Raw genomic sequence first — 13,985 nt, forward strand, 5'->3', positions numbered from 1 at the left:
GTAGGGGGACCAGCCCACACACTTCTGTAATGGCCCAGGTGTGATGGGATATGGGGGCGGGCACTAGGAAGCCGGCAGTATCAGAAGGGGGAAGATGTCACAAAGGTAAAAATCAACACACCTTTTGACATAAGACTGGATATGGGGGCTGAGAGTGAGAAGCAGAGGACAGCTAGGTTTCAAGCCTGGGTAACTGGGGGGATGGTGGTTTAATTCTAAACTGGTTGAGTTTAAGATATTTATAAGACCTCCAGTTTTAAATGTCTAGTAAGTAACTGGGGAAGGGTCTGGAGGTTAGGAGAGAAGTGAGGGCTAGATAAGCAGGTCTGAGAATAACCACTGGGGCTTATGAGATCACCAAGTGAAATAGTATGGAGAGAAAGGGGGACTCAGGCCAAAGCTGTGGGCTATACCCACTGTTAGGGAATGCGACCTGGAAAAAAATCCAGCAAAAGAGACTGAGGACACGCCAGTGGGAGAAGAGCCAGAACAGAATAACGTCATGGAAGGCTAGAGAGAAAAGACTATGAAAGAGTGTGATTTTGTTACTCTTGTTATGTGGCTCTTTCAGTCGGGTCCGACTCTTTTGACCCCATTTGGGGTTTTCTTGGCAAAGACACGGGAGTGGTTGGCCATTTCCTTCTCCAGCTCATTTTGTAGATGATAAAACTGAGGCAAACAGGGTTAAGTGACTTGCCCAGGGTCACACAATAATAAGTGTCTGAAGTCAAACTTGGACTTAGTTCTTCCTGACTTTAGGCCCTGTGCTCTATTCACAACACTGCCTAGCTGCCCCGGGTGAAGAGGGTGATCGACAGTGTCAAAGGCTGGAGAGAAGACAAGGAGATGAGGATTGAGAAATAGCATTATTATACAATGCTTACGATTTGCAAAGTACTTTACAAATATTGTCTCATTTGATCCTCACAACCCTGGGAAGTAGGCACTATTAAAATCTCAATTTTATAGATGAGAAAACTAAAGCCGTAGAGATTAAACGCCCAGGGCCACACATATATCAAATGTCTGAGGCGAACAGGTGAGACAATTAAGAGGTCACTGTTCAACTCCTCTAAAAGGTCTTGAAAATGAAGCAGACCTAGTCCTGATCTGGAGAAAAAAATTGTAGGGGGTCATTATTTCGGCCCAGGTTAGCATAGAGAGAGAGACATAAAGGCCTGCAGACACTGGGGACAGGGTTTGACTGGAAGTACACCTTGTGGAGCATTTCGGTGCAACTTACAGTTGTGCACCAGAATGAAAAGAGCCCAAATCCAGCACAGATGGACTTGTACTTGTGCAGGGTACAGGAACGGGTTCCTACTGGCAGCTCTATTGCTCACTACTCAGTTTCAGGCCCCAGATCCAGAGCAGCCTGAGAAGAGAACCTGAACCTAGGAGTACCAATCCAGGGTAAGAAGTATGATTAAAGGGGTGGCTAGGTGGCACAGTGAATAGAGCACTGGCCCTGGAGTCAGGAGGACCTGAGTTCAAGTCCAGCCTCAGACACAATACAAAAACTAGCTGTGTGACCTTGGGCAAGTCATTTAACCCCAATTGCCCTACCAAAAAAAAAAAAAAGAAGTGTGATTAAAGTACAAGGTCAGAAGCAAAATGTAGCTGTATGGCTCTTATGCCAATGGTTGAGAAGGGTCTTAGTTCTAGCCTCTAGCCCAGTATGAAGCTTGGAAGGCAATACCCAAGGCAGAAATCCCAGAACAAAGCGGAGCCTGCAACTGTCACTCAGGACCAGTAAGGCTTTCCAGCTGGCTTGTGGGATGTTACAAATCAGACTTTACTCTAGATCAAATCACTTAGGGAATAAAAGCTCTGAGATCTGTTTCTGAGATCCTGCAATAATGCAACACCCTCAGGCCCTCTAATTATACTTTCTGGGGTAGCTAGGTGGTACAGTAAAGTGCTGGGCCTGGGGCAGGAGACTAGGTGTGATTCTGGCCTACTTGCCTAATCCTGTTTGCCTCACTTCCTCATCTGTGGGATGAGCTGGGAGAGAGATTGTAACCCACTCCAGTGTCTTTTTGCAATAAGGCCCCAAGCAGAGTCATGAAGCATTGAAACAACTCAACAACAATCTTGGGTAAGTCTTTTTCCTTTGCCAGGTCTTAGATGCTTCACCTGTAAACTGAAGAACCTGGATGAGATGATCTCAGATTCTCATCCATCTCTATAAAGGTTTTATTTAACACTTTTCTGTCTTGTTAAAATACATAATGTTACGTTTTATTTGTTTTCTGTTGTTTCTTTTTTAAACTTAAGAATGATTACTTTGAGAAATGTTTTCATACTACCATTTTTCTTTAAATTTAACTCACAAGTGGAGGAAAACAGAAACAAAAAATCCCTAACAAATCACGCCTGACTACAGTGGAACCAAATTAAGTATTAAACAAATATTTAATTTGGGAAATTAATTATGTTATATATTTAACAAAATAATAAAAATATAATAGATAGTAACAACAGGTTTTCTAAATATGCTACCCACAGAGACCCTTATGTTTGGTTTAATGACCCCTCTGTTTCTATTTGAGTTTGACTGTAGAAGAAGATAATTGATTTGTAAAGTCAACATCTAGCTAAGAATGTACTCTCTGAAAACGAGGTTTGACTTTACTGAGCACATTCTGAAACTGGGGAATTAAAGACTATAGACTCCTGGTAAAAAATGGAGCTAATAAGAATGTACTTGCCTAGTATCTTGCAAATCCAATCAAAAGGGCTCCAAAATAAAAAGGATAGAGTACAAAGAAAACTGGTTATATTTATCTATAAATAGCTAAGGAAGAATAGTAGTACAGCCAGAAGTTCACAGAAGAAAAAAAAACATGAAATGAACCTGTTGTAAAAATCACAGCCTTAACAGTCTTTACACCAAATGCCCAAAGTTTCCACAAAAACCCAAGAAAAACCAGAGACCTTAACACAGAGAGGAAAATATGTCTTCACTGGTATCACTAAGATTCAGTAGGACAAATCCCATGCCTGAAATATGGTTCTAGATGGATATATCATTTTTTGCTTCAGTGTTTTCAGTCAAGAATAATGACTTTTGCACTAGAAATGACAGGACAAAAATGGATAACTGGGAGTCTGTAGTCAAAATATTTTGATAATAAAAGATAACCTAATTTCCCTTACTGAACTAAAGAACTGGTGAAAGCTGACTGATAAGCCACTGTCACCAATATCTGAAAAACTAGAAAGTTACTAAAGGACTGGAAAAAGTAAAATGTTTCATCCATTTTCTAAAGAAGGAAGACAAAGGGGCTTGAAAATTATAGGTTCTTGGGCACAACTTTGACTCCTGACAAAATTCTTAAATGAATCATTAAAGAGATGATTGATGAACCTCTACAAGAACCTACATGAGGTCATAAAGAATGAATCACACTAGACTCAGCTTATTTATTCTTTCAGTAGGATTACCACATTGGTAGAATTTTATTAATGCAATTTACTGAGACTTTAGCAAAACATCTGATGAACTATCACACTATTCATTGCATAAGAGAGTGCTCACTCTGAAGTCAGGAAGACATGGGTTTGAATCCCACTCCTGACCCTTGGTTAACTGTGTGACCTTAGCCAAGGCACCAAAACCTCTCTATTCTGTGTCCTCATCTGTGAAATAAAAGGGTTGGACTTGAGGGCCTTTAAGGTTCGTTCCACTTGAAGCTACAAGAACCCATGTGAGATTAAGAGATATAGAACAAACAATAATATAATCAGATTGACTCAGGTTGGATTCAAAGTATAATCATTAACAGTCATATCAACTGAGTGGAATCTCTGGTGGAGTGCAATGGAGCTTTTCTCTGTGCTAATGAACATTTTTATTAATGATTTGGACAAAGGGATGGAGGGCACACTTATCAAGTCTGCAGATGGCACTAGTCTGGGAGGGAAAGCTAACACACCAGACTACATTCAAAATCTAAAAATATCTTGATAGCCTAGCACGCTAGGCTAATTCTAATAAGATGAAATTCAGTATGGACAGATTCTTACATTTGAGTTAAAAAAATAAATTTTAGAATGAAGAAAGCATGGCTAGTCAGCAGTTTGTCTGGGAAAAGATCTATGGGTTTCAGTAGACTACATGCTCAACATGAGCCATCAGAATGATGTGGCAGCCAAAAAGACTCTTGTGATCTTGAGCTATGTTAAGAAGCAGAACTTAGGAGGCCCTAAGATCATTAGATTTACTAGCTAGAATAGCCTCAGAGACCATCTACAGCAATATCCACTTGTATAGATGAGTACACTGAGACCCATAGAGATTTATTAAATGACTTGCTCAAGGTGTCAGAGGTAGCATTACAGGAGTTATTTGAACCCAGGTCCTGTGTTAGTCCCTTGTACTTAGTACTGGACAGACAACATTTGGAATAATGTGTTCACTACTGGTTACTCTATTCTACACAGGGCAGTAAACAAGAAAACATCTAGAGGAGGGCAACCAGGATGGTGAAAAGGGCCTGGAGACAGTGTCATATCAGAAGCAGATAAAGGACATCAAGATGTTTAATTTTAAGAAAAGATAAGAGGTATATGACAGTTCACATATCTGAAGGGCTACTAATATGGAAGGGTGACTAGTGTTCTGTTTGGCCCCAGAGGACAGAAACAAATTAGGGGATAGAAATTACTAAGAGGCAAATTTTGGCTATATGTTAGGGAAAACTTAAAAATCAGAGATGTTCCCAAATGGAAGGGCTGCATGGCAAGGTAGGAGCTGGAGGCAGCCAGGTGGTATAGTGGAGTTAGTGCTAGACTTGGAATTCAGGAACATCTGAGTTCAAATCCTTCTTCAGCACTATCTTAGCAGTGTGACCTTGGGCAAGTCGCTTAAACTCTCAGCCTCAGTATCTTCACCTGCAAAATGGAGATTTTGCTACCAACCTCACAAGATTGTTGTGAAAATCAAATGAGATAATACATGTAAAATGCTTTGCAAATATTAAATTACATAAATGTCAGTTATTATTATTATTTTTATTATCACTAGTGGGCTTCCCTCTTCCAGGAGATCTTTAAGTAGAGATGGAACTACTATTCTAATCAATTAATAAGTATCTATTACATGCCTATTATATAGACTAGAAAAAAAGGAATAGTTCCTGCCCTCAAAGATTACTCTAGATGGGGAGACAACAGCTACAACATATGTTATAGTGGGGATTCTTTTTTGGGTATAGGTTCTTCTAAATGACCACTAAAGTATTATCCAACTCTGAAGTTCTAAGATTATGTGATAAAAAAAAAAGTCCTTCCTTCCACATATCAATAAATATAAAACACAAAGAAATTAACTTTTGGGGGGTGTGAGAGGCACTAAACATAGTGTTCCTGCAGCAGGTGGCATTTGAGTTTTGAAGGAAGCAAAGGATACTATAAAGCAGAGGTGGGCAGGAAATTCACTACAGGTGGGAGTTGTGAGAGGAGACAGTCTATGACAAAAAATGGAGATGAGATATTGTGGATAACAGATATCAAGCTGGTCAGCATGACATGAAGGAGAGTAAACAGCAGTAACCTTGGAAAAACAGGCTGAAGCCAGATTGCAAAGAACTTTAAAACCCAAAAGAAGAAATCTGTATTTTGTCCTAGAGATTGTAAGGAATCCATGGAGAATCTTGAGCAGATGACATGGTCAGATCTATGCTTTAAGTATAATACTTTAGCAGTTGCCAGATTTGGTTATTAAGAGATCACTGGTTACCTTGGAGAGAGCAATTTCAGTGGGTACATGGAAGCTCCAATGTGGAAGGAAACTCCCATCACTAGAGAATAGCAGCAATTTTTTGGTAACTTATAGTTTTAGAGTGAAACATATTTAATAAGTGGTTATTCTGTGTCAAATACTGGGGATTCTAATACAAAGGCAAGACAGCCCCTGACTTCAAGGAGCTTACATTCTAAAGGGAGTGGTGGCCAGGGAAGGGGAAGTCACAAAGATGCTAAGATGAACAACAGAGAAATCCATTCACATATCCTTTCCAGAGCAATGGTAGTGATGAACTGATTACAATGCTCAAGCAGAGGAGGTAGAGGGAAGATACACAGGGCCAACAATGCCCAGGGTGAAAATGAGGATATGATCTCAGACCGCTGCTGGAGGCATTAAGAGGCTAAGCGACTGGCTCAGACTGGCTCACGAGCTACTTAGTATGTGTCAGAGGAAAGACTTTCTCTTTCTTTCTGACTCTAAGGGTGGCTCTCTTTCCACAATTATAAGCAAAGAACTTTTAAAAGTGATTCAAAAAGTATAGGAATAAACGGAGCCTTCCTTAAAATAATGGGCAGCATCTATTTAAAGTCATCAGCAAGTATTATATGTAATGGGGATAAGCTAGAAGCATTTCCAATAAGATCAGGGGTGAAAAAAGGGTGTCCACTATCACCCCTCTTATTCAATCTGGTACTAGAAATGTTAGCAGTAGCAATTAAAGAAGAAAAAGAAATCAAAGGAATCAAATTAGGCAAAGAAGAGACTAAGCTATCACTCTTTGCAGATGATATGATGATATACTTAGAGAATCAAGTTAAAAACTACTTGAGACAATAAATAAATTTGCCAAAGTTGCAGGATATAAAATAAACCCACATAAATCCTCGGCATTCCTGTATATTTCTTAAAGTGATTCAAAATAAATGATACAAAGAGGTAGAGGACATAATCCTAATTTTGATGAATCCAGTATGGGATATATCAAAGAACAACCCCCCCCCCCCAACCATTTACACACAAAAAAATAAGTATAAATGACATCTGAATGATCCAGGGAGTAGGTGTTGTAGGAGGTCACTCATGGGAGGGAAAGATCACTCTTAGCTAGAAAGATCTGAGAAAATTCTAGTAGAGTACGTAGTTAGGTTATGAGAGATATGGGGGGAAAGAGAAGAAACAGGATTTTAGTAGTCAGAGGTTGTGGGGGAAGACATTTCAATAAGAGAAAACAACATAAGCCAAAACAGGAAGGTCAAATACCTGCTGCATTTAAGGAATGGCAGACAGACCAATTTGGTGGGAGAACAGGATTTATATGCAGGAGTGTGGTGGAAAATAAGGCTAAAAAGGTAGGTTGGTGCCAGATTTAGAGTGCCTTGGATAAGGCTAAGGAGTTAAAATTTCATCTCAAACAATGCAAAGTCCCACCTAGTTTTTTAAAAGTGGGTTTTGTACTGTGATAGAGGTGTGAAGTAATAAGGGCGTGAACCAGGTTGTTAGAAATGGGAGTGGGGGGGGGTGCAGCGGCTTGGTGACGCAGTGAATAAAACACTGGCCTTGGAGTCAGGAGGACCTGAGTCCAAATCCGGCCGCAGACACTTGACACACTTACTAGCCATGTAACTTTGGACAAGTCACTTAACCCCAACTGCCCTCCAAAAAGCAAAAAAGAAAAAAGAAAAAAAGAAATGGGAGTGGGTAAAAAGGGAAGATGCCAATTATCCTTACCTTCTGAAACTAAAGATACAACTAAAAGTACATATATAGTCATCAAATTGGCCATACTCACCCAGGGAATATTTTAATAGAAAACCAAACCAAACCAAAAACTGAAGACTTCTAGGGTTCAGCCACCTTCTGTCTACAAGACTATCTATCTGAACTAATATATTTTTTCCTAACCTTGATAAAAGTTTTATATTTATATAGTATTTTTTAAAATTAATTTTATGTCCTGGCCTATTTCTTTCTTATAATTCTGTGAGACAAATGAGGGAAACAGGTACAAGAAATAATAAATGACTCTTTCAAGTTTAGTGGGTCAGGGAATTAGAACCCAAATACTGTTAGTGTTTTTTTTCCTAATATTCACTGTTGTTTCTAGATAAATTTCTAAAAGTCTACCACTGTAGTATGTTTTTCGAAAACATTTTTAAAAAGTATTTATTTAAATATTTTAAAATTATTGACCATACAGTTGACATCCATTCTGTAAGAAGGATATTTCACATACAAGGTCCTAAAAAGATTCAAAGATAAAACTGATTTATTTTTTAAAGGAAAAATTATGAATTTCAAAATTAAGCCTTGAAATTTACCTCCTAAACTTATCCTTTTTGTCCTTTACATCATCAACTTCATTGTGTGTGAACAGGTCAGCTATACGTGTAAGGAGGTTTGCATTAATACAATTCATGTTGCATGGGGTGGATACTATAGCATTCATGTGTTTATGGCAATAATGAATACACTGTTCAACCTACAAAGAAGAAAAAAAAACAATGAATATTGAAAATAATAGGATGAATGTTGGTGTTTCTATATATCAACAAGCTCACATGATAAACATTTATGATAGACGCAAGTACGTAATACTAAATTTTGTCTAGTAGTAATACCATTCCACAGGTGATGTGGCAGGTAATGTTTTTATATTTACATTTTTACATAAATTTACAGAATACTTAAGCACAAGTATTTCTGAACATCTTAAAGTCTTCCAACTCATGGCACATAACCCAAAAGTTGTATTGTCACGCTGAGCTACATCTTTCTAGTGCTCTTGGTCTATCATGACTGCTAAAGATCCAAATTAAGTAAAGTTTGTAAACTTAAAAAGATTACAAACAACACTGTGGTATAATTCATATAGTTTCACTAGTTAGTTACTGAGTCAAAATTTATATGAAAAAATTACATATATGACATTTGTGAAATAAGTTTTAAGAATTAACAATGGAAAAGAAAAATGAAAAACATACATACTTCAATGAGCCTGAAATTTATACCTAAGTCATGAAAACACTGATTTTTGTGATGGAACCCTAAGCTTAAAAAAAAATTAACCTGTTTTTGTATTCATATGGCATTTTTATTAATTACTATAAAAGATCTTTTATTTAATCAGTGGGCAAATTCTCCATCTATGAAGGTCAAAACCCTTTATGATTAAGTTTTATGATTTACTCTAGGAAAAACTAAAAACAAGAGTATGGCCAACTCTAGGTAATGAACCTCTCTGAAGTGAAGTTGATCTTCAGATAAAGGATCCAACACAGAGTCTCTCTGGAACTGTACTTCAAAGGCATTAGATCAGGAGGATCTGCCAGGGCTTATGTTCTATTGGCAACACCCTCAAGAGTCTATGGTCCTATCCCAGCCAATGGGAAGAATTAGAATAGAACTTTAATGAAGATTGTATGATATTGTATGATTCAATTCAGGAAAAATTATTAAATGCCTATTATACACAAAGCATGTTGGGTGTTGAGGATATATAAACACAACAGTTCATGCCATATAGGAGGAGTGACTGAAGGAAGAGGGGAATTCTAAGAGACAGAAATGAGGAAGGAGAGCATTCCAGGAAGAAGCAGGAACACTGGTGCACAGGGAACAGCTTGCATGCCAATTTGGCCACAGCAGAGGTGTTTAATTCAGTGTGGATAGCTTTGAAATGCTAGGTTGAAGATTCTTTATTTCATCCTAGAGGCCAGAAGGAGCCATTCAAGGTTTCTGAAAAAATGAATGCTTTAATCACACCTATATTTTAAAAATATCAATTTGGCAGCTGTCTAGAATATGATCTAGAGGTAAGACCTGAAGCAGGGAGACGAATTAGTAGGCTACTGTAGTAGTCCTGGTAAGAGGTAATGAGGACCTGAAGTAAGGAGGTTGGGGAAGTAGTGGAGAGATGAGAGTGGATGCAAGAAATGTGGACCTAGAATCAGTAAGACTTGGGAACTGATTAGATGTGGGGGATGAAGGAAAAGGAAAAGTCAAGGATGACTCCCTCCTGTCACCCAGGTTTGACTTAATGTCTCTCTTCCATTCAACTAGTTTCTAGTTATTCTTGTCTCTTTCCTCAATATCTCTTGCACCTTTCTCCTTATCTCTACTTCATTCACCCTCATAACTTCTGACCTTCATTATCTCCTTGCCTCTATTTCCCCTTCTCTCTAATCCATTCTTCACTCGGCTGCCAAATGAGCCTGTGACATTCTGTGCCCCATCACAGAGGCCTTGAGTGTCTGGAATGCATTCCTTTCTCACCTCCTTCTCTTAGAATCCTTAGGTTGTTCTAAGCACAGCCCAGGCTGCTGCACCTCAAATGTAAGACTCTTTCCTTGGCTCTTAGTGTTCTCTCTCTCCTGAAATTATTCTACATTTACTTATCTACATGTTATATATACATACATGTTGCACACCTTAGTAGAACAAACTCTTTGAGGCCTGAAACTATTTGGCTTATGTCTCTCTCTTCCTAGGGCCTTACACACAATAGGCACTTAATCAGTGTTTGAATGGAACTGAAAGGAGGGTCCAGAATGGAGCTTTCAGAGTCTAGCTGGCAGTACAATGATGACAAGTAAAACATAACAGAAACTTTTGCATTTAAAAAAATGGACATTATAGTACAATTATGTTGATGTTTTATTGGATAACATCAAACATAGGCATTAGCATTTACAAATTTATCTATATGTCTACATAAAATTCCCATTAAAAAAATTTGAGCATCAATTCATGTCATAGCTGATAAACTAAATACACTTAAAGAACTTCACTTTTACATTAAGTATTAACTTAAAATTAATCGGTTTACTCTTCCTTTAAGGTGGTTGTCAAAATAAAATTAGTTTGAGGGGCAAACATACAATTGTTTTGCGTCATCCCATCTAAGAATAAGGCTTCTCTACTTTTAATGGTATATAACAAATTATAATAACGACTCACATTTATACAGCACTTCTAAGGTTTGCAAAGAGCCTTACATTTGTTTAACCTCATTATTATCTCTGAACCCCTGCCACATTCCCAAAACTGGAATCTCTAAAAGCTAGCAAATTATTTTCAAAAATATTTTTGTTTAGAATTTTTTTCTAAAAGAGACATTAGATCCATTAAAAAAAATTAAATGAAGAATTTGGAACGAAAAGATGTGACAGGACTTTCCATATACCTAAAGAATAAAGATCAAGATGTACCTGGTGATTAAGCATTCCCAATACAATGAAGTAAAAGGCTTGGGAATCTTTATGAATACTTACTAATGAATCCATCTTCAAAAATTCAGAAGAAATTAGAATCGAAATGACATTCCCTGGTTCTAAAAATAAATGGGAAAAATGATTAGGTTACTTATCTCTGCCTTTATTTGTGGCAGAATCTCCATACAACAGACCTAAATGTTAAGTAAAAGAGCAATGAAATGTAAATCCTACTATATAACTCAGATACACATTAGTAAATTCTAAGTTAAGTTTAGGAGATAGTGAAAACAAGTAGCAAATTTGCACTGGAATCAGATGCACACCAAACATACTCAAAATCCTTTTTCACACACACACATGAAAAGTAAGGAACAATTAAATTAAACCCACAATTTTGAGGTGATACATTATCATATTTCCTCACTGGAAAAATACAGAAAAACAAGCAGAGATGATTTGATATCATTAGAGTTCTTCTGAATGGAGCTATGGTCATCATTTTAGACAATGCAAGACTTCTAAAGTAAAACAATACTACTAAAGAGGTTCTGAAACGACTTTCTAATATGGAATAAGTAAGCCTTGGGAGTGGGGGTAGTGTTTTCAGTTCATAAAATGATGACTGCAGGCAAAAAAAGACCTGCTCTTTTCCCTATGAAAACAGAGTTAAGGTGTTATTTCACAAGGACATTTGCCAAGGCTAAGAAGCAGGCTGCTTCCTGTTTAATTATGGTGGTTAGTTTCATGATTTTATGATGCACCTTTACTATCAGATTAATTTGACCACTGGTAGTTTTACATAACGGGTTGTCTTAGAATTGAGAAGTCTTGGATTGTAGTCCTGCCAGAGGCATGGACTGACTGCATTGCCATGAACAAGTTGCTTACCCTCTCAATTTATCTCAGAGAACTGTCTCACTCTAGAAGTTAAAGACTGACATCAATGGAGGTTTATACACACTGATGAAAAATACAAGCCCTACCAAGGTATAAATGTTATTACATCAGAAAGACCTTCTGTTCTAAGTGTCAGTTCTTTACCAATGAGGAAGTTACATGTACTGTGAAATCAATGGGAAAGGCTATAAAGAAGAATTTTAGTTTTATGTAAGATTTTTTTTTATTAGATAATGTGTTCTCTGGTTATCTGTCTTTGTCCTCTAAAAATAACTTGGAAAATGTCATTTGCAACATCTGGAGAGCTATCCATTTGCCAGAAATTCCATTACAATTTACTAAAAAAGGATGATGTGTCAGTTTCCTAAAAGACTATTACCAATGTGAACTTGAATGCTACTTTCCAAACAATTTCCCACATCTCATTACTGGCACATACAAAGCCAACTACTGGGTGGCATTCCAACTTCTTAATGAACAGTTTGTATCAAATAAGCACTTTTACCTAAAGTGGGCATCTCACAATTCTCATTCTCTTTAGAGTTCCTTTTCACATACTGTATCAACCAATTGAAGATGTGAACATCACAGTGAACTGAAATGTCCACCTCCTCCCAGCGCTGGGCATCCACAGACAGATATTCAGCAAAATACTTCATTTCTGATATCAAAAGATCTCGAGGGCAAGTGAAATCTTCTTTCAGGTTTTTTGCTTCATCACATACATGAATCACCATATTTGGCCTTCATTCAAAAAGTTACAAAGAACAGAAGTTATCACAGCTTGAAAGGAACCATCAAGTCACATTTATTACAAACAGGGAGATAAAAAGTGAAGATATGGACTTCCAGGTAGTTTCATGGAATTTTATCATTCTGATAGCCTACTGACCTGATCATAATTATCAAGTAAATTTAATAAAATTTCAAATTTTATATATTTACATGACAAAAAATAACTTACCAAATGTTACTTCATAGATCAGGGGTGGGGAACCTGTGGCCTCGAGGTCATAGGTTCTCTACCCCTGTCATAGATGAATAGTCTCTTTTTGGTTATTAGCAATTAACACAATTAATTAAATGTATCCTATTTTAAGCTAGACTTTTCAAAGAAATTAGTGTTTCAACTTTATAAAACAGAACAGAGAAATTAAGTAATTAAATAATTATTGGCATGAACATAAACCTCAAGTTTCTTAAATAAGGATGTCAAACAATTATAGGAGGAGGGAGATAAATAAATGAAGGAAGAAGAGAATTATATACTTAAAATCCTTTGTTACTGTTTTAAAATGGAAAAGAACATAAATTTTAAAATCGGTTTAGGAAATATAAGGACAAAGACAAGAGTCACAAAGGATGGGAAGGCAAAGATTGGTTTTGATCTACTTTCTAAATATTTCTGGGATAGGGGGAGTACTACCCACACTGAAAAGATCACAGAGTAAATGGTTATAAAAAATAAAAGAAAAAATACTTAAGAGACTTACTTACCTTTTTGAAAAAGGAGGTTAAACAATGAGACGACAGTGTGGTACAGTGGAAAAAGCAATGGTTCTGGAGTCAGAGGACATGAATTCAAACCTCACCTCTGATGCTCACTACTTTTGTGACCTTGGGTTTCATCTCCCCGGGGCTCAGTTTCCTTATGTGTAAAATGAGGGGATTATACTAGATAACTTCTAACATCCCTTCTGGCTCTAGAGCTATGATCCTATAAAGTCTACCTTTCTGTACTGATTCATAAGGATTACACATGAAACAGCTGATGTATTTAAGAGTTAACATTTCAAAGCAAAATATTAATAAATATATTTTAAAAATACATGTTAATTTAGTTGATGAAATAGAAAGTTAATTTTAACACATTACCTAATTTTTAAATTTTCTTTACTCTGAAGATTTTATCATTAAAAAAGTTAAAAACATCAGTTTCAAGACAAATCTTGTTTTGTGTTACTCTATAAAAGGAATATTGGAACAGGAACAGATTTACTGAATAATATAAGTCATCAATACTGTGTCTTTGAATGACTGTATGGCAATCTGGATGAATAGCCACCCCCACTGCCCCTCGCTCTCCCCCAAGAGTACTAGAAAAAAAAATCCAAAGGGATAGG

At 37.0% G+C, this 13,985-nt stretch overlaps 1 protein-coding gene across 5 annotated transcripts in view; it reads right to left on the reverse strand.

The window, feature by feature from the left end:
* SANBR (SANT and BTB domain regulator of CSR) overlaps positions 1-13,985 on the reverse strand; it is a 67,202-nt gene that overhangs the window by 25,662 nt on the left and 27,555 nt on the right. For 4 of the 5 annotated variants that reach the window (XM_069069061.1, XM_069069063.1, XM_069069059.1 and 1 more), the window contains 3 exons: positions 12,368-12,606; positions 11,023-11,081; positions 8,071-8,231 (listed from right to left, as the gene is read on the reverse strand). In XM_069069061.1, coding sequence (XP_068925162.1) covers positions 8,071-8,231; positions 11,023-11,081; positions 12,368-12,606 — 459 coding nt within the window. Of the gene's footprint in view, positions 1-8,070; positions 8,232-11,022; positions 11,082-12,367; positions 12,607-13,359; positions 13,511-13,985 lie in introns of all 5 variants that reach the window. The other variant, XM_069069064.1, reaches the window with a different exon arrangement.

The sequence above is a fragment of the Petaurus breviceps genome, unplaced genomic scaffold (assembly GCF_028583685.1).
Source record: "Petaurus breviceps papuanus isolate PSGF00001 unplaced genomic scaffold, PetGlider_PUasm1.0 90775, whole genome shotgun sequence".
Classification (NCBI taxonomy): Eukaryota; Metazoa; Chordata; class Mammalia; order Diprotodontia; family Petauridae; genus Petaurus; species Petaurus breviceps.